The following is a 24,958-nucleotide window of genomic DNA, read 5'->3' as shown; positions in this document are numbered from 1 at the left end:
CTAGTTTCTGTAATCTGCAAATTTTTCTCTGGAAATCCATTCCTACTCCCACACCATTCAAAGGATGTTTATCCCAAATTGTACAGCTAAAAGTTTGTTTCTTCAGTTCTGATAGGATAGTGGCAAACCTCTTAGTGCTTCAACAACAGTCTAAAAGGATGCAAATTACCAGTTGGAATTTGGAATATAAATTCTTCCACTATCCTATCAGAGCTGAAGATGTTTTTTGGTTGAGAAGTGAAACATCTTTAAAAGAAAAAACAAGGAAGTCCAGTTGCCTCCTGAAAAGGCACCTTAGGTACAGACAGAAATATTAAAATGCAAGCCATTCATTTTTCAACCATTGACACATTTTATCCATATTTAATCCCCCAGGATTCAAAAGTTGGTGGGTAAAGAGCTGTCTTTCCTACCTCTGCTACTGTAGGAAAACATGGTTGTTTGCTCACCAGACTTGTAACCATAGGGATCAAGCCAAAATGTATAAATACCTTATTCCACCACACTTGAAATACTGAGATTAGACAATTTACAACTAAGTCGCCTCCGATCTGATCTAAATGTAGTTCATAAAATCATATACCAAAATGTCTTACCTATTAACGACTACTTTACCTTCAACCGCAGCAATACATGAGAACGTAATGGTTTCAAATTAAATGTAAACCGCTCCAAAATCAACTGAAGAAAATATGACTTCAATAATAGAGTGATCAATGCTTGGGATGCACTACCTGACTCTGTGGTTTCTTCCCCAAACCCCAAAAGGTTTAACCTTAGATTGTCTACAGTTGACGTCTCTCCATTTCTAAGAAGTCTGTAAGGGGCATTCATAAGTGCCTGCCATCCCTGTCCTACTGTCCTCTTTTATCATTATTTTTTTACTTAAGTTTTTACAAATTACTACTATCCTATAAATGTTTGAGAAATAAGTAAATAAAATGTAAAGTAACTAAATTGAACATAGAATCTACATCTCTCAAGCCTTAATTATTTTCATTCAGGGCCATCTTCTCTTCCTTGTCTTTCTCCACCTCTTCCAAAAGGTAGGTTTGCTGTTTTAAGTTGGTAAATATTTTCTATCTCTGATTGTTGATCTTTTGGTAGATGCTTAGAGCAGATAGGCATAAGATAGCACGGAAAGACAATACATTATCTGTCACTCCTATGGAGATGGTCACCTTGCTGGAAAAGCCACAACTTAGTTGGGAAGAGAGTCACTATACTCAAATCAATAAGTATAAAAATTTTCTCTTCTATTTCAGGGGCAGTTGAACCAAGAAACTAAACTGTAACACACTTAGATCTTTTCTCAGCTTTCCTCCTGATCCATGGAATTATTTTTCAAAGAAATAAATCTTTGGGAGATATTTATTCTTCTCTCTGGAGCTCTATATGTGAGATTGCAACCATTTTTTCAAATCCATGAACACCTGGTGACTAGAGAGATGGAGTCTCCCTACACCAGTTTAAAGCAGCCAACAGAATAATATAATATTAAATTTGGAAGGGACCATTGGAAGAATAGAATAATATAATATTAAATTTGGAAGGGACCCGTCTAGGCCAGGGCTGTCAAACTCCAGGCCTGCAGGCCAGATGCATAAGAACATAAGAACATAAGAAGAGCCATGCTGAATCAGGCCAAGGCCCATTGAGTCCAGCATTCTGTGTCACACAGTGTCCCACCAATTGTCCATGGGGATCTTGAACAGAAAGAGAAGGCAAGATCCTCCCTTTCCCTTGACCCCCAACAAGTGGTACTCAAGGGAATCCTGCCTACCTCAACCAACATAGAAGCAGCACTTGGACATCCGTTTCAATAACCATCTATATGCTTGGGATCCATGAATCTGCCTAATCCTGCCTTGAAGCTATCAAGGCTGACAGCTGTCACAACCTCTTCTTGAAGTGAATTCCATAAACCAACAACCCTCTGGGTGAAGAAATATCTCCCTTGATTTGTCCTCCCTTTCTTACCTATGAGCTTTAGGGAGTGCCCCATCATCCTAGTATTATGGGATAGAAGCAAAAAATTGCCAAAAATCAGCAAAATCTCACATGCACAAGCGTCCTCACATGAAATTTTGTTTCCTGCGCATATGCAGAAGACAAATCTCATGCTGGCGCATGTGCGCCCTCACTGGCCACTGGGAGCACCAGCAACAGGGAGCCCTCCACTGACTCACATGATGCACATTGAAAACAGCTGGAGGTTTGTACCATCATGGTTACGATTTTTTAATGTCTCTGCCCTGAGGATACCTTTGGGAAGACAATGAGATGGAGATGAAATTTTTAAAAATGGTTCCTGAGATATATTCATGCTCTATTTTGGAGAACATGAACCTGAGCCCATAATGTTGCATTAGCACTGATGTTTGAAAAGGACAGATGTTCAAGTGGTAAGAAAGCTATTACCAAAGTTCAGGTCCTTTTATTCAGGGAAGTGTCTAAAAGGCTCTTCATTCATCTTCATGGTAAAAAGGTTTTTCTGGCCTTGTTAGCTAAACTAACAGCTGATTTCAAGTCAGTGAGGCATCATCCCTTAGTCTTAATTATGAAAAAATCTAAGGCGTTCTTTTTAAGAATGAGGTCAGACAGTAAGATTAGAGTTCTCATCTTTAGTATCAATTGGCTCAGTGTTGACAGGCAGATCCTCAGCAAAAGCTCGCATAGATCTTAACTTATTTCATACCATTTTTCTTGTTCCAGAAAGGGAAATAATTATCATATATTTTGATGCATCCTAGGTTCAATTTGTCAAGAATTCTACAAAGTAAACAGAATAGAATAGAATAACAGAGTTGGAAGGGACCTTAGAGGTCTTCTAGTCCAGTGTTTCCCAACTTTGGCAACTTGAAGATATTTGGACTTCAAGTTCCAGAATTCCCCAGCCAGCAAATGCTGGCTGGGGAATTCTGGGACTTGAAGTCCAGATATCTTCAAGTTACCAAGGTTGGGAAATACTGTTCTAGTCCAACCCTCTGCCCTGGGAGGAAACCCTACACCACTTCAGACAAATGGTCATCCAATCCCTTCTTTAAAACGTCCAATGTTGGAGCATTCACAACTTCTGGATGTGAGCTGTTCCACTGATTAATTCTTCTAACTAAATTTCTCCTTAGTTCTAAGTTGTTTCTCTCCTTGATCAGTTTCCACCTGTTATGCACACCACCCATTGCTTCTTGTTTTACCCTCAGATGCTTTGGAGAATAGCTTCACTCCCTCTTCTTTGTGGCAGCCCCTGAGATATTGGAATACTGTTTTCATGTCTCCCTTAGTCCTTCTTTTCATTAAACTAGACATACGCAGTTTCTTTAACAGTTCTTCATATGTTTCAGCCCTCCAGTCCCCTAATCATCTTTGTTGCTCTTCTCTGTATTCTTTCTAAGGTCTCAACATGTTTTTTACATCGTGGCAACCAAAACTAGATACAGAGCCTACAAAACTTTTGCCAGACCAATCCTTGAATACAGTTCACCTGTCTGGAACCCATACCACATCTCGGACATCAACACCCTAGAAAATGTCCAAAGATACTTCACCAGAAGAGCCCTTCACTCCTCCACTCGAAACAGAATGCCCTACGTAAGGAGACTATCAATCCTAGGTCTTGAAAGCTTAGAACTACGACGCCTAAAACACGATCTAAGTATTGCCCACAAAATCATATGCTGCAATGTCCTGCCTGTCAATGACTACTTCAGCTTCAACCACAACAACACAAGAGCATGCAACAAATTCAAACTTAATATTAATCGCTCCAAGCTTGACTGTAAAAAATATGACTTTAGCAATCGAGTTGTCAGAGCGTGGAACTCATTACCGGACTCAGTAGTGTCAACCCCTAACCCCCAACATTTTCCCCTTAGACTATCCACGATTGACCTCTCCAGGTTCCTAAGAGGTCAGTAAGGGGCATACATAAGTGCACTAGCCTGCCTTTCATTGTCCAATTGTCTCTCCTTATCTCATATATCATATACCTTTTCTTCCTTTCATATATCTTCTCCTCTACTTTTATATCTTTTCTTTATATATACCTCATGTCTATCCTCTTCAATATGTATTGTGTATTGGACTAAATAAATAAATAAAATAAATAAATAAAAGTATTCCAATTATGGCTTTACCAAAGCATTATAAAGTGGTATCAACACTTCATATGATCTTGATTCTATCTCTCTGTTAATGCAGCTCAGAATTACATTGGCTTTTTTGGCAGCTGCTGCACACTGCTGGTTTATATTTAAATGATTGTCCACTAGGATTCCAAGATCCCTCTCACAGTTACTACTATAGAGCAAGGTACCACATATACTGTACCTATATATTTGTTTTTCTTGCCTAAATGTAGAACCTTACTTTTTTCACCATTGAATTTCATTTTGTTAGATAACGCCCAATGTTCAAGTCTGTTAAGATCTTTTTGTATCTTGAGCCCATCTTCTGGAGTGTTGGCTATTCCTGCCAGTTTGGTGTCATCTGCAAATTTGATGATCTATCCCCTTGTTGAAGTCATTGATGAAGATATTCAAGAGTACTGGGCCTAAAACAGAGCCTTGGGGTACACTACAAAGTTCCTCCATATAGATGCAGTTCCATTGAGAACTACACATTAAGTGTGGTTGCTTTGAATATAATTTTTTATCATTCTGCAAGAGTTTTTATAGGAAAAAAAATTCACAGTTTTACCTTCAACATCCTGAAGACTGGACAGATGTTCCAAAACTATAGAAATATGAAAAGAAATATATTCATAATGTAGGCTGCACAGTTTTAATTACAGTTAGTCTTCTATGTTTAAGGAAGAATTCATCATATCTTACCTTCAGAGGTTAGGTTAAAATCCGAAGTGGCTTTTCCATGTATATTCTTCAGGCAGCAATGATACAGGCCTTGGTCTTTTTTCTCAGCTTGAACTATTGCCAGAGACACTGGAAGGTCATCTCTTGCACTAGAAAATACATCAAAATTTGAAAATTCACATTTTCCAAAAAAACCAAAAATACCCAACCCCAAACACGCATCTTGCTTAATTTTTCATAGATGCATGTCTTTTAGAGGTGCATGTCTCTTTACATTTTGACTTATATGTACCCGGACTATCATTAACTGTTGTACCTTATGATTCTTGATGAACTTATCTTTTCTTTTATGTACACTGAGAGCATATGCTTGTGTGCAGTGAAGGGCCACCAAACTTTTTACTACCACATTCAGAGTGTGCCTTATGCAGGATGTCCTGCATACCTCCGGAACCGCCTTCTACCGCACGAATCCCAGCACCCAATAAGTTGGCCTTCTCCGGGTCCCGTCGACCAAACAATGTCGTTTGGTGGGCCCCAGGGGAAGAGCCTTCTCTGTGGTGGCCCCGGCCTTCTGGAATCAACTTCCCCCGGAGATTAGAACGGCCCCCACCCTCCTTGTCTTTCGCAAGTTACTTAAGACCCACCTATATCGCCAGGCATGGGGGAACTAAGACATCTCCCCCAGGCTTATTATATTTCATGTTTGATGTGTATGTGCTGTATGGTTTTTAATTATTGAGGTTTTTATATATTTTATTATTAGATTTGTTCCATTGTTACACTGTTTTTATTACTGCTGTGAGCCGCCCCGAGTCTTCGGAGGGGGCGGCATACAAATCTAATAAATAATAATAATAATAATAATAATAATAATAATAATAATAATAATAATAATAATAATAATAATTATTATTATTATTATTATTATTATTATTATTATTATTATTTAAATGCAAATTGGGTGTTCTGGGGTGGAGCTCCATTTTTGCTACCCCACTGCGTCCCCCCCCGGGTAGTAGCCCTCCCCCCCGCTTGTGTATCCAATCACACTCCGCCAATAACAATTCTATTCTATTCTATCCTATTCTATTCTAATGCAAATCAGGTATTCTATGAAGAATAGTTACAGGAGATGGATATGTCTAGTCTAAAAATGAGAAGGACTAAGGGTGACATGATAGCAGTCTTCCAGTATCTACAAAGAAGAGGGGGTCAAGCTATTCTCCAAAGCACCCAAAGGCAGGACAAGAAGCAATTCCATCCGTCCGTCCATTACCCTGGGGGGGGGAAACATTGACCCCCTCAGAGAGGGTCCTCAACTTGGGCGTCCTCCTCGATCCACAGCTCACATTGGAGAAACATCTTTCGGCTGTGGCGAGGGGGGCGTTCGCCCAGGTTCGCATGGTGCACCAGTTGCAGCCCTATCTGGACCGGGAGTCACTGCTCACAGTCACTCATGCCCTCATCACCTCCAGGCTCGACTACTGTAATGCTCTCTACATGGGGCTACCTTTGAAGAGTGTTCGGAAACTTCAGATCGTGCAGAATGCAGCTGCGAGAGCAATCATGGGCTTCCCCAAATATGCCCATGTCACACCAACAGTCCGCAGTCTGCATTGGTTACCAATCAGTTTCCGGTCACAATTCAAAGTGTTGGTTATGACCTATAAAGCCCTTCATGGCATCAGACCAGAATATCTCCGGGACCGCCTTCTGCCGCACGAATCCCAGCGACCGGTTAGGTCCCACACAGTCGGTCTTCTTCGGGTCCCGTCGACTTAAAAATGTCGCTTGGCAGGACCCAGGGGAAAAGCCTTCTCTGTGGTGGCCCCGACCCTCTGGAACCAACTCCCCCCGGAGATTAGAACTGCCCCCACCTTCCTTGCCTTTCGTAATCTCCTTAAAACCCACCTCTGTCGTCAGGCTTGGGGGAACTGAACTACCCTTTCCTCTCTAGGCCTATAAAATGTATGCATGGTATGCTTGTGTGTATGTTTGGTTTTAATAAGGGTTTTTTAATTATTTAAAACATTAGATTTGTTACATGCTGTTTATTACTGTTGTTAGCCACCCCGAGTCTAATAAATAAATATAAATATAAATATAAATATAAATATAAATATAAATATAAATATAAATATAAATATAAATATAAATATAAATATAAATATAAATATAAATATAAATATAAATATAAATATAAATATAAATATAAATATAAATATAAATATAAATATAAATATAAATATAAATATAAATATAAATATAAATATAAATATAAATATAAATATAAATATAAATATAAATATAAATATAAATATAAATATAAATATAAATATAAATATAAATATAAATATAAATATAAATATAAATATAAATATAAATATAAATATAAATATAAATATAAATATAAATATAAATAAATGGATGGAAACCAATCAAGAAGAAATCCAACCTAGAAGTAAGGAGAACTTTTCAGACAGTTAGAATAATTAACCAGTGGAATGACTTGCCTTCAAAGGTTCTGGGTGCTCCATCACTGGAGGTTTTTAAGAAGAGACTAGACAGCCACTTCTCCTGTTTCAGCAGAGTGTTGGACTAGAAGACCTCCAAAGTCCCTTATAACTCTATTATTTTATTCTATTCTGTTCTATAAACTATAACATGGTTTTTAACGTCTTTTGGATTAAATGTTACCTTCCTATGAAGAACCAGTCTGAGACTTAAAAATCTTGTATGAATGAACAGATACAACAATATGGTTGGCATTAGAATTTGTAAACACTAAACCAGGTATAATTAGATTAATAAATATTGAAAATATAAGGCAGTGTGCCTTATATCTTCTTGCCCTAACCTTCTGCAATTTATAATCTGTAACCACAAATGTCCCTGTCGGCTAGCGGTTTAACAAGAGAAAAGCAATTATTTATCAACCTCAAAATACATAAAAGTTATAAATAAAATATATACTCCTCCCGCATCCTTCCTTTCCCAAAAGCTTTGCAAAGCATGTTAAGATGATTTACCTTCTGTGAACTCGAGCAAGAAGCTTAGAATCTTTTGTCCAGGTAATGGTGGAATCTGAATGAATTTCTCCAAACTGGCAACATAATTTGACATTTCCAGAGAAATCAGGAAATAATTCTGCGTGGATTTTCCTTAGCAGTTTGGGTGCTGAATTTAAAAAAAGAAAAAAGATGAGTTATTGGGGACAAACATATGTACAGTAGCATTTTAGGGTTAATTTGCATATCATATATAGATCAGTCCTTGAGTCATTTCAATTGACTATTGCTTTGGGTATATAGAATAGAATTCTTTATTGGCCAAGTGTGATTGGACACACAATATATTTATATAATATATAAATATATATTCTTCTAGTCCATATATATTTATATGGATTTGTATGCCGCCCCGAGTCTCCGGAGAGGGGCGTCATACAAATCCAATAAATAAATAAATAATATAATATAATATAATATAATTTCAATTTCAATTTATTAGATTTGTATGACGCCCCTCTCCGAAGACTCGGGGCAGCTCAAAACATGATAATAATACAATGCATTACAAATCCAATAATAAAAATAAAAACCAATATAAATATTGATTGTTTCTTCATTGCTTATTTGACACCTATGGCAATCATTAAGTGTTGTACCACATGATTCTTGACAAATTCCTTGTGTGTCCATTCACACTTGGCCAATAAAATTCTACTCTACTCTACTCTACTCTACTCTACTCTACTCTACTCTACAATACAATACAATACAATACAATACAATCTATAATTATCTAATATATAAATTATATATATATGTGTGTGTGTGTGTGTGTGTGTGAAATGTTTTTTTAGCTGGAATTTTAAAATTAAGGGAGACTAGGATGGTCCCATTTCGGCCTTGTTCTGGCCTCATCAGCTAGCCACACCCTTCCTTACTGGGATTTGATCCTGTGGTCAGCAGTTCAAATCTCATCACCGGCTCAAGGTTGACTCAGCCTTCCATCCTTCCGAGGTGGGTAAAATGAGGACCCGGATTGTGGGGGCAATATGCTGGCTCTGTTAAAAAGTGCTATTGCTAACATGTTGTAAGCAGCCCTGAGTCTAAGGAGAAGGGTGACATAAAAATCGAATAAATTAATTAATAAATAAATATCTGGGATAGTTGATCAACCAATGGCAACTCATGCATCAAACAGATTTTCAAGGATAGGTCTTAGAGCTCCTGAAATAGTCATTGAATTGTAATTTTAACATGACAAATGGAAGGAGGCATTAAATACAAAGGAACAAAGGTGTATAAATGTGTCCTGAATTCCAAGTTTCTAATTTAAAACGCCCATTACGAGTTCAGTTTAGTTCTCCACATGCTCAACAGCTATTTTAATTATTTGGGGAGTATTTTGATCTTGAGGCAAAGCATTCCAAACTAGGGGGAAAAAACTGTTTTAAATTCAAATCACTTCCACAACAAGGCTGTTTTGCCCTTGAAACAACTTTTTTTTTTTTTCAAATTTCAGACAAAGTGTGCTGAATTTAAAATGCTTTGCATTCCGCTAATGAGGACAAACCATATTAACTGGGGTAATAAATTCAAGTTAATCAGCTACAAAAGAACAGCTCATTTTGGAGTGCAGCTCACGATCCATTGCTAAAGGGCCCTTGGTGCCCTCCAAAATTGCATCTTGGTGTCTCACTCATTAAATAATTTGGGATATGGAACAGTTCATACTCCGAGTCATCGGAGAAGGGCGGCATACAATTCTAATAAATAAATTATTATTATTATTATTATTATTATTATTATTATTATTATTATTAATAATAAAAGCTGCAACAACTCTGGCATAAGCCCGTGAAAGTTGTCCCAGTGGTACTTGGCACGCTGGGCGCAGTGCCAAAGGATCTCAGCGGACATTTGAAAACCATCGGAATTGACAAAATCTCCATCTGTCAATTGCAAAAGGCTGCTTTACTGGGATCGGCAAACATAATTCGCCGCTACATCACGCAGTCCTAGGTGCTTGGGAAGCACCCGACTGGTGATGAAATACGAAATCAAGCATAGTGATCTCGTTTGCTGAGTTGTATTGACATAATAATAATAATAATAATAATAATAATAATAATAATAATAATAATAATAATAATAATAATAGAGTATAGAATACCAAGGAGACAAACTCAGAATCCGTATTTGACATCTTTACCTACAAATGTATTCACCAAGCAACTGTCTCTGAGAGATATCTAGAGCAATTGTCACAGGGAACCACTGTTGATAAAATAAATTACTGACAGAAAAACCAACAGCCACCTCACTTTCTACACATACCTCTGTTGTCCTTTTGGCATATCATTTTCTGTTCTTCTCTCTTCTCTTCCCTTGAAGTTAAATCAACTTCTGTTCTCAAGCTGGCATCATTACAGATACTTCCTTTTCTTTCAAGGCATGGTTTCTTGGGCACCTCTGGCATCGAGTCGCTTGTTATTCCATGCCCGTTCTTCATGGCCTCAGCACTTCTGTGAGATGGCAACCGTTTGGAGATTTCAGAAGCTCCTAATGGTATTGTCCTCTCATTTCCTAATGCAGAAACATCTCCCTCGTTTGTTCCTAATGGGCATGTCTGAGTCTGAACCGGCACTAATGCTTTTACAGAATGACAGTTGTCCTCAGAAGCACAAGGCAAGGGCCTCTCTAAAATCCCCATTACACCCTCCGGTGAATTTTGTCTCTCACCGTCTGTGAAGGTTCTGCCTTGATTGGGGTCAGTGGTTGTAACTGTACATCCACTCTTTAATCTTCCTACCAGGATAGAAGCTTGCTCATTGCAACATTCCAGGAACGGAGGCCTACGGTCTAAATAGTCATGCCAAGAGTACATTAGTTCTGAATTAAGGAGTGGCCTCATGTAAGGCTCCACTTCACTTTCTTCCAGGTCGTCTTCGACCAGCTTTTGGGTTTCCTTGGTGTCCATTTCATCTGACATAATTTTGCTATGACTTTGCCTTTCCATTTTTTGACACTCACTGTGACTCACCATAACAGGATGCTCCTGTTCTGAACCAAGCAGAGCTCTTATAGAAGGCTCTATTTCAGCTTCCTCAAAATCAGGTGCCGGGAACAAGTCATTGTCTTTCTTGGATTGCATTATTTCTCCACTTTGGTTTTCCTCTCTCCCTTTGGACTTATCCTGCTGCGATGTCGTCGCCTTGGCATCCAGGCTACTGTCCATTCGAGACCGGATCGATTCAGTTTGCCCGACATGTTCGGATAGCGCCAGTAGATCTGCGTTGCAACTTTCCGATGCTCTTTTTAGGTTACCTATAGCCTGACCGTGCACTGTTAAGTTGCCTATCCCACCATTCTGAGTCTTTTGACCTATGCCATAATCCTCAAGGATGGTAATAGTTGAAGGCTGCACAGTGTTTGAATCCGTTGATGTACTCATTTCAAATGGAGAGCACATCGGATCCAAGTCTAAGCTTTTCATGCTATCCACCAAATGTTTTGCAGGAGAAGAATTTCCCCCCGATACTAATGGTTGGGAATTGTGTGGTGGCAACTTTGAGACATGTTGGGACTCCAGGAGAGTTGGTTTTCGACTTGCAACAAGGTCTGTGCACTTTTGGCTTGCGCTGGTTTTAACGTTTTTGTTACTTTCTAAGAGCACCTCGGTGAAAAATCTAACTTTGTACGATGCTATGAATATGGGTCTCGATGCATTTATTTCTATATTGTTTTCTGGGCTCATTGTCTCTAACGCTTGCCAATCATTTTTAGGCTCAGTGGCCATTAGTGAATTAGGCTTTGGAATGTGGTAGGTGTGATTCTGTGCATCACATACAGCCTTACAATCTCTATTGTTACTTTTATTGTGATAAATACCACAACTCCTGTCTCTTTCTGAATTCTGTTCAGATTTATTTCCTTTTCCTTGATTTTCCTGCTTGGTACCTCTATTGATTGCCGTAAGGGAAGTTTGTTTTCTGCTTATTAATGGAGCCATAATTTTCCCACAGAAATTTCTAGACAAATCCTCTTTCGATAGACAATCATTTATTCTTGAGCGACTTAGAGGACTTTGGTGTTCTTTTGAAGGTATCTCGTTAGCTTGCTTTGCTATATGGCCACTGTTCCACTTAGCATTCTGTTCAGTACAAGAAAACTTGTCAAGATTATTAGGAAGCTGTTTTAATAAAAATTCTTGGCTTGGTTCTAAAGGATCGTCTGGAACATCTACAAATTTATATGCAGGTTCTTCTTCACAACCCTGGGAAGTCTTTTCGGGCAAAACTGTGTCTTTGTGATGAACAGACTTTTGGATGGATCCAGGATGATCATGCTGGGCTTCACGCTGCTTATTTGGACATTTTCTCTTTTGGAGATCGCTCCTTATCAAGGAAGCAGGTGGCTTTTCTCTTTTATGTTGAAAAACTGAGCACAGATCTATGGAATCATGTTCCCTAGGTAGAGTCGCAGAATTGACCTTAGATGTACGGCTGTATGCTTGGTCTGCTTTCCGCAAGCTAAAACCAGCCAGGCCTTTCATTTCTATTGTCAATTCTGAGACGTGCTGATTATCTTCTATTAAATTTTTTGGCACATGTTGCCTACCACTTCCATCTGCAGTAATGTTCAGTCCTTTGACCTCCTTGGCACCAGCAGCCTCAGCTGCCACACTCTTAACCTCTTTGCTGGCGCAACTGAAGTCATCGTCCCAGGCATCATTCTCATCAAGAAGCCTTTGGGAGAGCTCACACATCTTCGATAAACCAGCATCGCTTTCCTGAAGTTCTGTAGATTCCAGGACGCTCTGGAAATTTTCTTTGGATGAATGTTGTGTCCTAGGAATGTCATGGAGTATTTTTATTCTGTTGAGCTCATGGGCTTTTTCTGCATGTGTCTCTTCCGTTTGTACATCGAGCACGGGCACTGGAATATCACATAAGTCATCGGGGCAATCACAGCTAGTCCTGTTACCCTCCACTGGGACATGAGTAGTTTGATTCGAGTCCAGCTTCTGCTCTTCAGCCTCATGATTTCCACCCCTTTCATCGAGAGCTGCAGAGTTTTCCAAAGTCACCTTATCTGTCTGAAATCTAGTTTTCCCGTGGACCTTTGGCAAAGCAGAATTTTCAGCAGCCCCATAAGAAGGTGCGAGAACAATTCTCTCGTCCACTGTAGGATCGCTTGCAAATTGTTCTTGATCATTGTTGATTGATGCTGATGCTTCAGCATTGATTTCTCGTTGCTCTGTCTAGGAAAAATAACAACACAGAATAAAAACAAAGAATGAAGGAGGCACATAAAGCATTAAGTATTAGGCTAATTGACAAGAAAGCCAATAACAGAAAAATGCTGAATAATAAAGGTACATTGCACTGTTGTTTCTTATTGTATAAGAAAATTCTCAATAATTGATGTTAGGTAGGACATTAAGGCTTGGTGTATAACATATCAAAATTTAACAGTGCTTATCTTATACAGTACTCCGTTGTATTGAAACTCTGCAACTTTTTAGTACGTTCAAATAAGAGATAAGCACTTTAGCAACCTTTTCTAAATAGAATAAATTTAATTCTGCAAATAAGCTTTTCTTTACAATCAAATTTTCAGGGAAAGGAGAGTTCTATGCTATGTGTATCTTGTTATACAGTATTTTCTACATTTTATTTTGTTTGTTTTGTTTCTTTATTTCACACAGGCTAAATTTCAAATCTATCAGTACAAACTGATTAGACTTTGATTAAGATAAAGAAGATTCTTAATTTCCTATTTATTTCTGAAGACATTCTCTAATTTAGAAATACATTCCTAAAATAGAAAGTGTAGCCTCAGGTTATTTCTTCAAATTATATTTCATTAAATGATGATGCCCTCATTTAAAAAATATTTAATGTAGTGAGGTTTGTTAAGTACATAATCTAATAGATATCTAAGTTATCTTCCTTCATCTTCTCTCTCTCTCCTCCCCACCCTCTCTCACACACTCACACAATCACCATCTCAATTTTCTTTATGCAAAAGTTTTGATGGGAAAGTCTGTGGAGAGTCTCAATCAACCAGGTCATGGATGACTCTTGAAAAAGCACCTTTGGGGTTTTTATGTAGAATAGAACAGAACAGAACAAATTGGAATGGAATGGAATAACTGAGTTGGATGGGACCTTAGAGGTCTTCTAGTCCAACCCCTGCTTAGGCAGGAAACTCTACACTACTTCAGGCAAATGGTTATCCAACATCTTCTTAAAAACTTCCAACGTTGGAGCATTCACAACTTCTGGAGCAAGCTATTCCACTGATTAATTGTTCTAACTGACAGGAAATTTCTCCTTAATTCTAAGTTGCTTCTCTCCTTGTTTAGTTTCCACACATTGTTTCTTATTTATTTATTTATTATTTATTTATTGGATTTGTATACCGCCCCTCTCCGCAGACTCGGGGCGGCTAACAACAGTGATAAAAAACAGCATGTAACAATCCAATACTAAACAACTAAGAAACCCCTTATTATAAAACCAAACATACATACAAACATACCATGCGTAAATTGTAAGGCCTAGGGGGAAAGAATATCTCAGTTCCCCCATGCCTGACAGCAGAAGTGGGTTTCAAGAAGCTTACGAAAGGCAAGGAGGGTGGGGCAATTCTAATCTCTGGGGGGAGTTGGTTCCAAAGGGCCGGGGCCGCCACAGAGAAGGCTCTTCCCCTGGGTCCCGCCAAACAACATTGTTTAGTTGATGGGACCCAGAGAAGGCCCACTCTGTGGGACCTAACTGGTCGCTGGGATCAGGGCCGCCGATAGACTGGTATTACTGGGAGTGGCGTCAGGGGCCCGGCCAAATTGAAAAATGGAGGGGGGGGGCGGCCAAATTGAAAAATGGGGGGGGGGGGCGCCCGCCAAAAACTCCCCAACCCAGATTGCGACGAACTCTGCCTCTGCGGAGCTTCTCCTCCGACAGCAGCCCGCACCTTCTTCCCACCCCCGCGAGGAAAGAAGAAGGGAAGGCCGGCAGACAGGCAGGGAGCCCCGATGGCAGCCGCGGAAGGAGGAGTCACCGCGGGGGTGTCTCGGCCCTCTGGAAGCCAAGCCGCGCTGCTGGGGAAGCGGAATTGGGGAAGCCGGGAGAGGGCTGAGCCCGGCCGGCTTCTCTGCCGGTCTTGTGTCCCCCCGAGGATTGCGAGGGCAAGAGAGCCGCATCTTTCGGCCTCCGGAGGTGCTGGGCCGGGGGTTCGGGGGGCCGTGAACACCGCCCGCCGCCCGGAGCCAATGGCTTCTTTTGGGCGGGCACCGGCTTACTCGCTTGCATTCCTGCTGCTGGCGCTGGGAGCAGGTAAGCGTGAGGGGGAGGCAAGTGGAGATCCAGGTCCCTCTTTTCATGCATCCGCTCAGTGAGCCTTTCTTTGGAGTTGCCTTTCTTTCTTTCTTTCTTTCTTTCTTTCTTTCTTTTGTTCTCTCGTTCTCTCATTTTCTCTTTCTCTCTTGCTCTTTCATTCTTTTTTTCTTTCTCTTGCTTTCTTTCTTTCTCTTTCTTTCTCTCCTTCCTTTCCTCCTTCCATTTCTTTCATTCCCCCTCTCTATTTTTATTTCTCTTTCATTCTCTTTCTTTCTTTCCTTCTTTCTTTCTTTCTTTCCTTCTTTCTTTCTTTTGTTCTTTCTTTCTTTCTTTCTCTCTTTCTCTCTCTCTCGCTCTTTCATTCTTTTTTCTTTCTCTTGCTTTCTTTCTTTCTCTTTCTTTCTCTCCTTCCTTCCCTCCTTCCATTTCTTTCATTCCCCCTCTCTATTTTTATTTCTCTTTCTTTCTTTCCTTCTTTCTTTCATTTCTTTTTCTTTCTTTCTTTCTTTCTCTCTTGCTATTTCATTCTTTTTTTCTTTCTTTTGCTTTCTTTCTTCCCTTCTTTCTTTCTTTCGTTTCTTTTTCTTTCTCTCTCTCTTTCTCTCTTGCTCTTTCATTCTTTTTTCTTTCTCTTGCTTTCTCTCCTTCCTTCCCTCCTTCCATTTCTTTCATTCCCCCTCTTTTTATTTCTCTTTCATTCTTTCTTTCTTTCTTTCTTTCTCTTTCTTTCTTTCTTGCTCTTTTTCTTTCTCTCTTTTACCTTCCCTTCCTCTATTTCTTCTTTTCTTTCTCCTTCCTACCCTCTTCCCTCCCTCCCTTCCTTCAGTCCTTCCTCTCTTCCTCTCCCCTTTCATAGGTTTCCTTGCTTCCTTCCTCTGTTCCTGTCCCTTCCCCCTTTCTTTCTTTCTTTCTTTCTTTCTTTCTTTCCTTCCTTCCTTCCTTCCTTCCTTCTTTCCTTCATTCCCTCCCTCCATTTCTTGCTTTCCTTCTCCTTCCTCCCTTCTTTCCTCCCTCACTTCCTTCTTTCACTCCTTCCTCTCTTACTCTCCCCTTTCACACCTTTCCTAGCTGGCTTTGCACCCTTCCTCTGTTCCTGTCCCTTCCCTCTTTCCTTCCTTCCTTCCCACCCTCCGTCCATTCATTCACCCATTCCTCTCTTGATTGCCCCTTTTACCATTCCTTCCTTCCTTCCTTCCTTCCTTCCTTCCTTCTTCCTTCCTTCATAGCTCGCCCTCGCCTTTCTTCCCTTCCTTCCAGATGGGAGTGCTGGTACCCTGCTTTTTCTCTCCCCTCGTCCTTTCCAGCTCCTCGCCAGTGGCTGCCAGGTGTGGGATCCCCCTCCCCTCTCCCCTCGCTAGAAAGCACATGGTTTTGTCAACAAGGCCTCTTCCAAGAAGGGAGAAGTGCCAAGGAGCCATAAATAAGCCATGCTCCGCCTGACCAATGCCAGGAGGCTCTTTATTTCTCTCGCCGCCCCCTCTTCTTTCTTTCTCCTGGATGAGTCCACACAATCGGCTTAACCCAGTTCCTGAAATAGCCTATGGCAGTGCTTCCCAACCTTGACAACTTGAAGATATCTGGACTTCAACTCCCAGAATCCCCCAGTCTATGGGACCACCTCGCTTGGCGTGAAGCGGAAAATGATCCCCGGGGGATGGAGTGGCTCGGCGACTTAAAATAGTTTTACAATGGCAGGGGGGCCCAGACACTGGGGCCCCAAAATTCCTAATTGCGGCCCTGGCTGGGATTGTTCTACCCTCAGATGCTTTGGAAAATAGTTTGACTCCCTCTTCTTTATGGCAATCCCTGAGATAATGGAACAACTAAACATACCCAGTTCCTGCAACTGTTCTTCATATAGAAACATAGAAGATTGACGGCAGAAAAAGACCTCATGGTCCATCTAGTCTGCCCTTATACTATTTCTTGTATTTTATGTTAGGATGGATATATGTTTATCCCAGGCATGTTTAAATTCAGTTACTGTGGATTTACCAACCACGTCTACTGGACGTTTGTTCCAAGGATCTACCACTCTTTTAGTGAAATAATATTTTCTCATGTTGCTTTTGATCTTTCCCCCAACTAACTTCAGATTGTGTCCCCTTGTTCTTGTATCCACTTTCCTATTAAAAACACTTCCCTCCTGAACCTTATTTAACCCTTTAACATATTTAAATGTTTCGATCATGTCACCCCTTTTCCTTCTGTCCTCCAGACTATACAGATTGAGTTCATTAAGTCTTTCCTGATACGTTTTATGCCCGTCTTTGGACCCATTCAATTTTGTCAATATATTTTTGTAGGTGAGGTCTCCAGAACTGAACACAGTATTCCAAATGTGGTCTCACCAGCGCTCTATATAAGGGGATCACAATCTCCCTCTTCCTGCTTGTTATACCTCTAGCTATGCAGCCAAGCATCCTACTTGCTTTTCCTACTGCCCGACCACACTGCTCACCCATTTTGAGACTGTCAGAAATCACTACCCCTAAATCCTTCTCTTCTGAAGTTTTTGCTAACACAGAACTGCCAATGCAATACTCAGATTGAGGATTCCTTTTCCCCAAGTGCATTATTTTACATTTGGAAACATTAAACTGCAGTTTCCATTGCTTTGACCATTTATCTAGTAAAGCTAAATCATTTACCATATTACAGACGCCTCCAGGAATATCAACCCTATTGCACACTTTAGAGTCATCGGCAAATAGGCAAACCTTCCCTACCAAACCTTCCCCTATGACACTCACAAACATATTAAAAAGAATAGGACCCAGAACAGACCCTTGTGGTACACCGCTTGTAACCTGTCTCTGCTCAGAATACTTGCCATTAACAATAACTCTCTGATGTCTACGCTTCAGCCAGATTGAAATCCACTGAGCTATCCAGGGATTAAGTCCAATCTTCACTAATTTATCTATCAGCTCTTTATTAGCTCTCTAGAATCAAAGTTCATCGTTAACTTTCTGCAAAAGTCAGCTTCATTTCTGGTTGCATAATGCAACCTCTATTTAAATTTTGCTTAACCTTTTAGTAAAGACTTTGGAATCTTGCTAACATCATCTGATCGGTCTGCCTACCCTGCAGGTGGTGGCAGAGTGAGAAACAAGAATGGGCAGCTGACCCTGATTCAAAGTCAATTCCCCACTGAGTACCAAGCATGCTTGATACGATTTGCAAGCATATTGTACAGGGGCAGATTTATATTGCAGGCCTGCGCACTGGGTCAGTCTTTCCTAATCCAGCAATTTCCTTTATTTTCCTCTATGTAGGTTATACATGATTTCAAGCTCTCTGAAGTTCAACCACCGCATAAAGCATTTATTTGCAAAGTAGCCTCTGCAGCCATTATGGGTAAAAGTTGTCAAGGTTAAAATTGGCTTCGACTTCCTACAAAATTACCGTAAATGCCTTCAAAATTAAACTGCACGGATCATATTTAGTGATTAATTCAGATACATGTAATTATTTTCTACCTAATCAAAAATTACAGTTGTCGGGCTCTTTGACATCTGCCTAAACCAAAACTGTCATTTTTACAAGCATGACTCTTAGGATTCTTATATCCGGAAAAGAGATAGGGCTACAAGAATTCCAGCCACTTAATTATTTCTCATCTGAAAATCAATATACGCCTATACTGGTAATCCTCCACTTACGACCACAATCGAGGCCAAAATTTATGTTGCTAAGTGAAAATGTTTATTATTATTATTATTATTATTATTATTATTATTATTATTATTATTTCAGTACAACACAGCAAACGAGATCACTATGCTGGATTTCGTATTTCATCACCAGTCGGGCGCTTCCCAAGCACCTAAGACTGCGTGATGTAGCGGCAAATTATGTTTGCCGATCCCAGTAAAGCGGCCTTTTGCAATTGACAGATGGAGATTTTGTCAATTCCAATGGTTGTTGTTGTTGTTGTTATTATTATTATTATTATTATTATTATTATTATTATTATTATTATTATTATTATTATTAATTAGATTTGTATGCTGCCCCTCTCCATAGACTTGGGGCAGCTCACAGCAATAATAACACAATATATAACAAATCTAATAATTAAAAGTCACTAAAAACCCCTTATTAAAAAGAAAACATACACACAAATATACTATGCATAAACTGTATAGGCCCCGGGGGAGATGTCTCAGTTTCCCCATGCCTGGCAGCAGAGGTGAGATTTAAGAAGTTTATGAAAGACAAGGAGGGTGGGGGCAATTCTAATTTCCGGAGGGAGCTGGTTCCAGAGGGTCGGGGCCACCACAGAGAAGGCTCTTCCCCTGGGTCTCGCCAGATGACATTGTTTAGTCGACGGGACCCGGAGAAGGCCAACTCTGTGGGACCTAACCGGTCACTGGGATTCATGCGGCAGAAGGCGGTCTCGGAGATATTCTGGCCGATGCCATGAAGGGCTTTATAAGTTACTTTTGTTAAGTTAATTTTGCCTCATTTTACGATCTTTCTTGCCAGAGCTGGTAAGTGAATCGCTGCAGCTATTATATTAGTAATATGATTATTAAGCCTCGCTGGCGCAGTGGTTAGAGTGAGGTATTGCAGACTACTTGTGCTGACTGCTGGCTGACTGCAATTTGGAAATCGAATCTCACCAGGCCACCACAGAGAAGGCTCTTCCCCTGGGTCTCGCCAGATGACATTGTTTAGTCGACGGGACCCGGAGAAGGCCAACTCTGTGGGACCTAACCGGTCACTGGGATTCATGCGGCAGAAGGCGGTCTCGGAGATATTCTGGCCGATGCCATGAAGGGCTTTATAAGTTACTTTTGTTAAGTTAATTTTGCCTCTTTTTACGATCTTTCTTGCCAGAGCTGGTAAGTGAATCGCTGCAGCTATTATATTAGTAATATGATTATTAAGCCTCGCTGGCGCAGTGGTTAGAGTGATGTACTGCAGACTACTTGTGCTGACTGCTGGCTGACTGCAATTTGGAAATCGAATCTCACCAGGCTCAAGATTGACTAAGCCTTCCATCCTTCCGAGGTGGGTAAAATGAGGATCCAGATTGTTGGGGGCGATAGGCTGACTCTCTAAAGCACCATGAAGCGATATATAAATCTAAGTGCTATTGCTCTTGCTCAGGGGTCCCCAAACTTTTTACACAGGGGGCCAGTTTACTGTCCTTCAGACTGTTGGAGGGCCGGACTATTAAAAAAACCCTATGAACAAATCCCTATGCACACTGCACAAATCTTATTTAAAGTAAAAAACAAAATGGGAACAAATACAATATTTAAAATAAAGAAGTAATTAAATAATTAAGTAATAAAGTAATTTATACTTCTTTATTAACAAGTAAATTTAAACTGAAATCAACAAACTCCCTCCATTTCTCCTTCCTTCCCTCCCTCCCTCCTTCCTCTCCATTTCTCTCTTCCCTCTCTTTTCTTCCTTCTCTCATTTGTTTCATTTTCCTCTCCCCCGTTTTCTCTCCATCATTTTCTCATTTTTCTCTTTTCTCTCTCTCTCTCTCACTCTTTCCATCTATCCCCCTTCCTCTCTTCCTCTCTATCTCTCCCTCTTTCTCTCTCTTTCTTTCTCTGTCCCTCTCTCTCTTTTTCTCTCTTTCTTTCTCTCACTCATTCTCTTTCTCTCTCCCTCTTTGTATCTCTCCCTCTTTCTCTCTCTCCCTCTCTCTATCTCGCTCCTATCCTCCCCGCACCTTGCCTCTGTACCGCCTCCTCGCTCAGCAGCAGACCGCGGTGAGTTGACAGGAGATTCGGGAGCTTATTATATCTATTGATAAAATGTTGTGGGCTGCCGCGGGCCGGATGAATTGCCTCAGGGGGCCGCACCCGGCCCCCGGGCCGTAGTTTGGGGACCACTGCTCTTGCTGTTGTTAAGTGAATTTGGCTTCCCCATTGACTGGTGAGAAGGTCACATGGCCCCAAGACACTGCAACCAACATGAAAACATTAGCTAAGCATCTGAATTTTGATCACATGACTATGGGGATGGTGTAACAGTGTTAAATATGAGTGTGAAAAATGGTCATAAGTCACTTTTCTCAGGGCCGTTACAACTTTAGTCACTAAACAGGTGGGGAGGGGTGACTTGGACAGGATACTCTTAAAAGACGATGAAAAACTAATTGGCAAAATATATAAATTCTTGATCCATTATGAGACAGAAGTGGAAATCGTAAAAGAAAATATGATAAGCTGGGGGATGAACTTTGGCTACACAATTGAACTAGAAAAATGGGAAAAATTATGGACTAAAATTGGCAGATGATGAAATAGACTGCATTCAAGGAAAACCAATTAAAAATGTTTTACAGGTGGCATCTATCACCGGAAAGACTCTCAAAAATGTTCCCAAAAACCTCCCCATTATGCTGGAAGTGCAAAAAAGAAAGAAGCATGTTCTGTCATCAATGGTGGACATGTATACAAGCAAAAAAGTTCTGGAATAAAATAACAGTCTGGCTAAAAGAAATAATAAAAGAAGAATTTGGAAAAAATACCAGAATTATATTTATTGGGTATTTTTAACAAAAAATGGAAAAAGAGGTAAGATATTTAGTTATACACATATTAACAGCTGCCAGGATAGCATATGCCCAACAATGGAAAATAGATAAAGCACCAGAAGAAAATATAGTAATTAAAAAAAGATTGGACTGTGCGAAAATGGACAGATTATCCAAAAAATTAGAGGGAAAGGAAGATTCAGATTATTATAAAATATGGGCAAAATTTTATGACTGGTTAAAGGAAAGAACAGCGAAGAACTAAATAAAAATTCCAGCAAAGCAACACGTCAAAAAAAAAGAATTAAAGTGCTAATATTATGTGAAAGAAGCAAAATTCTCTGATTGAATTCTCAAAAAAAAAAAGTGGGGAAACTTTCGTTTCCCAAATGTTGTATGTATATGTTTTGTGTATGTCTTTTTTTGTTTTTTCTTTCTGTTATATTTGAAAAAAATAAATAAATTTTACAAAATTTAAAAAACAACGACAACAATCTATCATAAGTCAAGGACTACCTATATATTGGAGCATAGATAGTCTCTTTTCCCTACATCGGTTTTCCCTGAATCAATAAAGTAACCAGTATCTCAATTGGTGTTGTAATACAGGACATTGGAGTCAGTGGTGGGCTACTATCCGGAACCCTAAATTGGGTCCGCCGCCGCAGCTCATAAGTGTTTGCGTGACCAACATGATTTTCGCTTCTGCGCCTGTGAAGGTAACAAAATTGTGCACAGAGCCGCAGGTGCGCCCGTGTTTCATCATGTGTGGAAGCAATAAAACTCGCCAAAAGACAGGCGCACCTGCGGCTCCATGGACGATTTTGCTACCTCCACAGGTGTAGAAGCAAAATTGCACTGGCCCCACAAGCACTCACTAGCCACAAGCGGCAAGCCCAATTTAGTGTTCTGGCTAGTAGCCCACTGCTGATTGGAGTAGACTGTTAATATATCAGAGACTCTACTTAGTCCAGAATGCGGCCGCGTGAGCTATTGTGGATGTGTCACAATAGAGGTGGGCAGCAGGCAGGACGGGGTGGGACACAGTTCCACCGGCAGAAATGAAGATGCGTACGCAGCTCCAGCTGATTGGCGGCTGTCACTTCCTGGTCTCGGCTCGGCCCTCCTTTTTTCCCCTGCTGCTGCGTCTGCGCTCCTTGCTTTTTTCCTCTTTCCTCCTTCCTGGCCTTGGACAAGCTTCCCTCTCTTCTGCCCCGCTCCCCTCTAGCCTCACGCGGCCACCTCAGAAGGCATGGGTGGAAGCGGCGCTGGCAGCATTTATGATTCTGGCAGCACCCGTTCGTCTAGCTACCCAGCCTGAGGCAGGGGGGTGACCCAGGAAGGAGAATGCGGGAAACGTGAAGCAAATTGTCACGCCGTCGAGCGACACTGGTAAGGTTGTAAGTCGAGGACGTAACAGTTCACTTGAACGATCACATGGCCAGCAAGCCACTCCTACCCAGTCACATGACCATTAAGCCACACCCACAGTGTGGCAGTAAAAAGTGAATTTTGACCCATTTTACGAGCTTTCTTGCCACATTCGTTAAGTGAATCGTGGCAGTTGTCAAGTGAGGAACAGTGTTGTTAAGTGAATCTGGCTTCCCCGTTGCTTGCCATAAGGTCACATAACACATGATCACATGATCCTGGGACATTGCAACCGTCATAAATGTGAGTCAGTTGTCAAGAGTTTGAATTTTGTTCACACGATGCTGCAAGAATCTTAAGTGTGAAAAATGGCACTTCTTTCAAAGTGTCGTTGTAACTTTGAACAGTTATTAAATAAACTGTTGTAAATCAAGGACTACCTGTACAAATTTCTTTGAATCCAAAAAATATATTGTGCTTTTTAAGAATATGTACAGTTCTCTCCAAAAAGAACTACTGTATTTTTCGGAGTATAAGACGCACCTTTTTCCTCCCTAAAAGAGGCTGATAATTTGGGTGCGTCTTATACTCTGGATGTGACTTTTTTTTCCAGCCCTAACTAGCTGCTAACGATCTTCCCAGATCTTACCTTGCAGGCTCTAACTTGCTCCGAATAAGTTCCTTTTCAGCCCTAACCAGGTGTTAACAATGTTCCCAGCTCTTACCAGCTTGCAAGCTCTTTCATTGTTACTCCCTGCGAAGAATGTTTTCCAATCCCTGTCTTTGTAGGATTTTTTTATTGGTCTAACTTGCTCCAAATGTTTCTTTCCATCCCTAACCAGGTGCTAATGATGTTCCCAGCTTGCAAGCTCTTTCATTGTTACTCCCTGCGAAGAATGTTTTTCAAGCCCTAAATCTTTGCAGGGTTTTTTCCATTGCTCTACTTGTTCCGAATGTTTCTTTCCAGGTGCTAATGATGTTCCCAGCTCTTACTGGCTTGCAAGCTCTTTCATTGTTACTCTCTCTGAATAAAGTTTTTTAAAAAGCCCTAACCAGAGGATAAAATAATGTACTGAAGCTGACCAGACTAAGGATGCTAACCAGATGAATACCTGGTAAGCAGATTCTTTTCCCAATTTTTCCTCCCCCAAAACTAAGATGCGTCTTATACTCTGAAAAATATGGAAAGATGAGCTTATTTCTGATTTATCCCCTATTTTTCAATTCCATCCACATTTCTGCGCTGTTACAGCTTTATAAATAAAACACTAGGAACTCATCTGCAGTTCCTCCTCTGGCTAGCTATTTCTGAGTGATTACAAAAAGGAATCAAAAGACTTTTATACTTCAGCATAGTCAGAGTCCAGGGGAAAAAAACAGCCTATCCCGTTACCTCTTAATCATGTTTGAAACCTGCCCTTTCTGGGCTGCGAATGTTTGTGACGTGACCTTCAACATCCTTGAAACTTGTTGAAAACTCACAGTGATCATCCTGACTGAGTTAATTTTGGAGAGCTATCTATCGGGAACTTGAATTACTCATTATAATCACTCCTTCTGCAGAGAAGAATCTGTATGGCTTGTTGAAAATATGGGAAGTCAATGCACCCACCCTCCAGAAGAATGAAATATTTTGAGGAATATTTTTTTGTAACAAAAAGGCAGAATAAAATATCTCCCCTAAAAGAAAAATAACAATGTCAAGCTGGTGCAGAAGTTGGTGATAAATTAATGGCTTGCCACACTATCTATAGAAGACCTGATGTTTATAGTAACTTGGGAGGGGTGATTTTCATAAGGGAACAGATCAGTGATGGGTAGTAAGTTTATGCACTATTTATTGAATACTTAATAGGTTATTGTTGTTATTATTATTGTTGTTGTTGTTGTTGTTGTTATTATTGTTATTATTGT

At 40.3% G+C, this 24,958-nt stretch overlaps 1 protein-coding gene across 1 annotated transcript in view; it reads right to left on the bottom strand.

Annotated features, from left to right (window-relative positions):
* ALPK2 (alpha kinase 2) overlaps positions 1-24,958 on the bottom strand; it is a 91,723-nt gene that overhangs the window by 42,180 nt on the left and 24,585 nt on the right. The window contains exons 2-5 of the mRNA XM_070743509.1: positions 10,160-13,085; positions 7,844-7,991; positions 4,833-4,960; positions 4,699-4,734 (exon numbers count right to left, since the gene is read on the bottom strand). Coding sequence (XP_070599610.1) covers positions 4,699-4,734; positions 4,833-4,960; positions 7,844-7,991; positions 10,160-13,085 — 3,238 coding nt within the window. The remainder of the gene's footprint in view (positions 1-4,698; positions 4,735-4,832; positions 4,961-7,843; positions 7,992-10,159; positions 13,086-24,958) is intronic.

This window comes from Erythrolamprus reginae, chromosome 2 (genome assembly GCF_031021105.1).
Source record: "Erythrolamprus reginae isolate rEryReg1 chromosome 2, rEryReg1.hap1, whole genome shotgun sequence".
Classification (NCBI taxonomy): domain Eukaryota; kingdom Metazoa; phylum Chordata; class Lepidosauria; order Squamata; family Dipsadidae; genus Erythrolamprus; species Erythrolamprus reginae.
The sequence above is the reverse complement of the archived record's forward strand: the minus strand, read 5'-3'. Positions and strand labels throughout refer to the sequence as shown.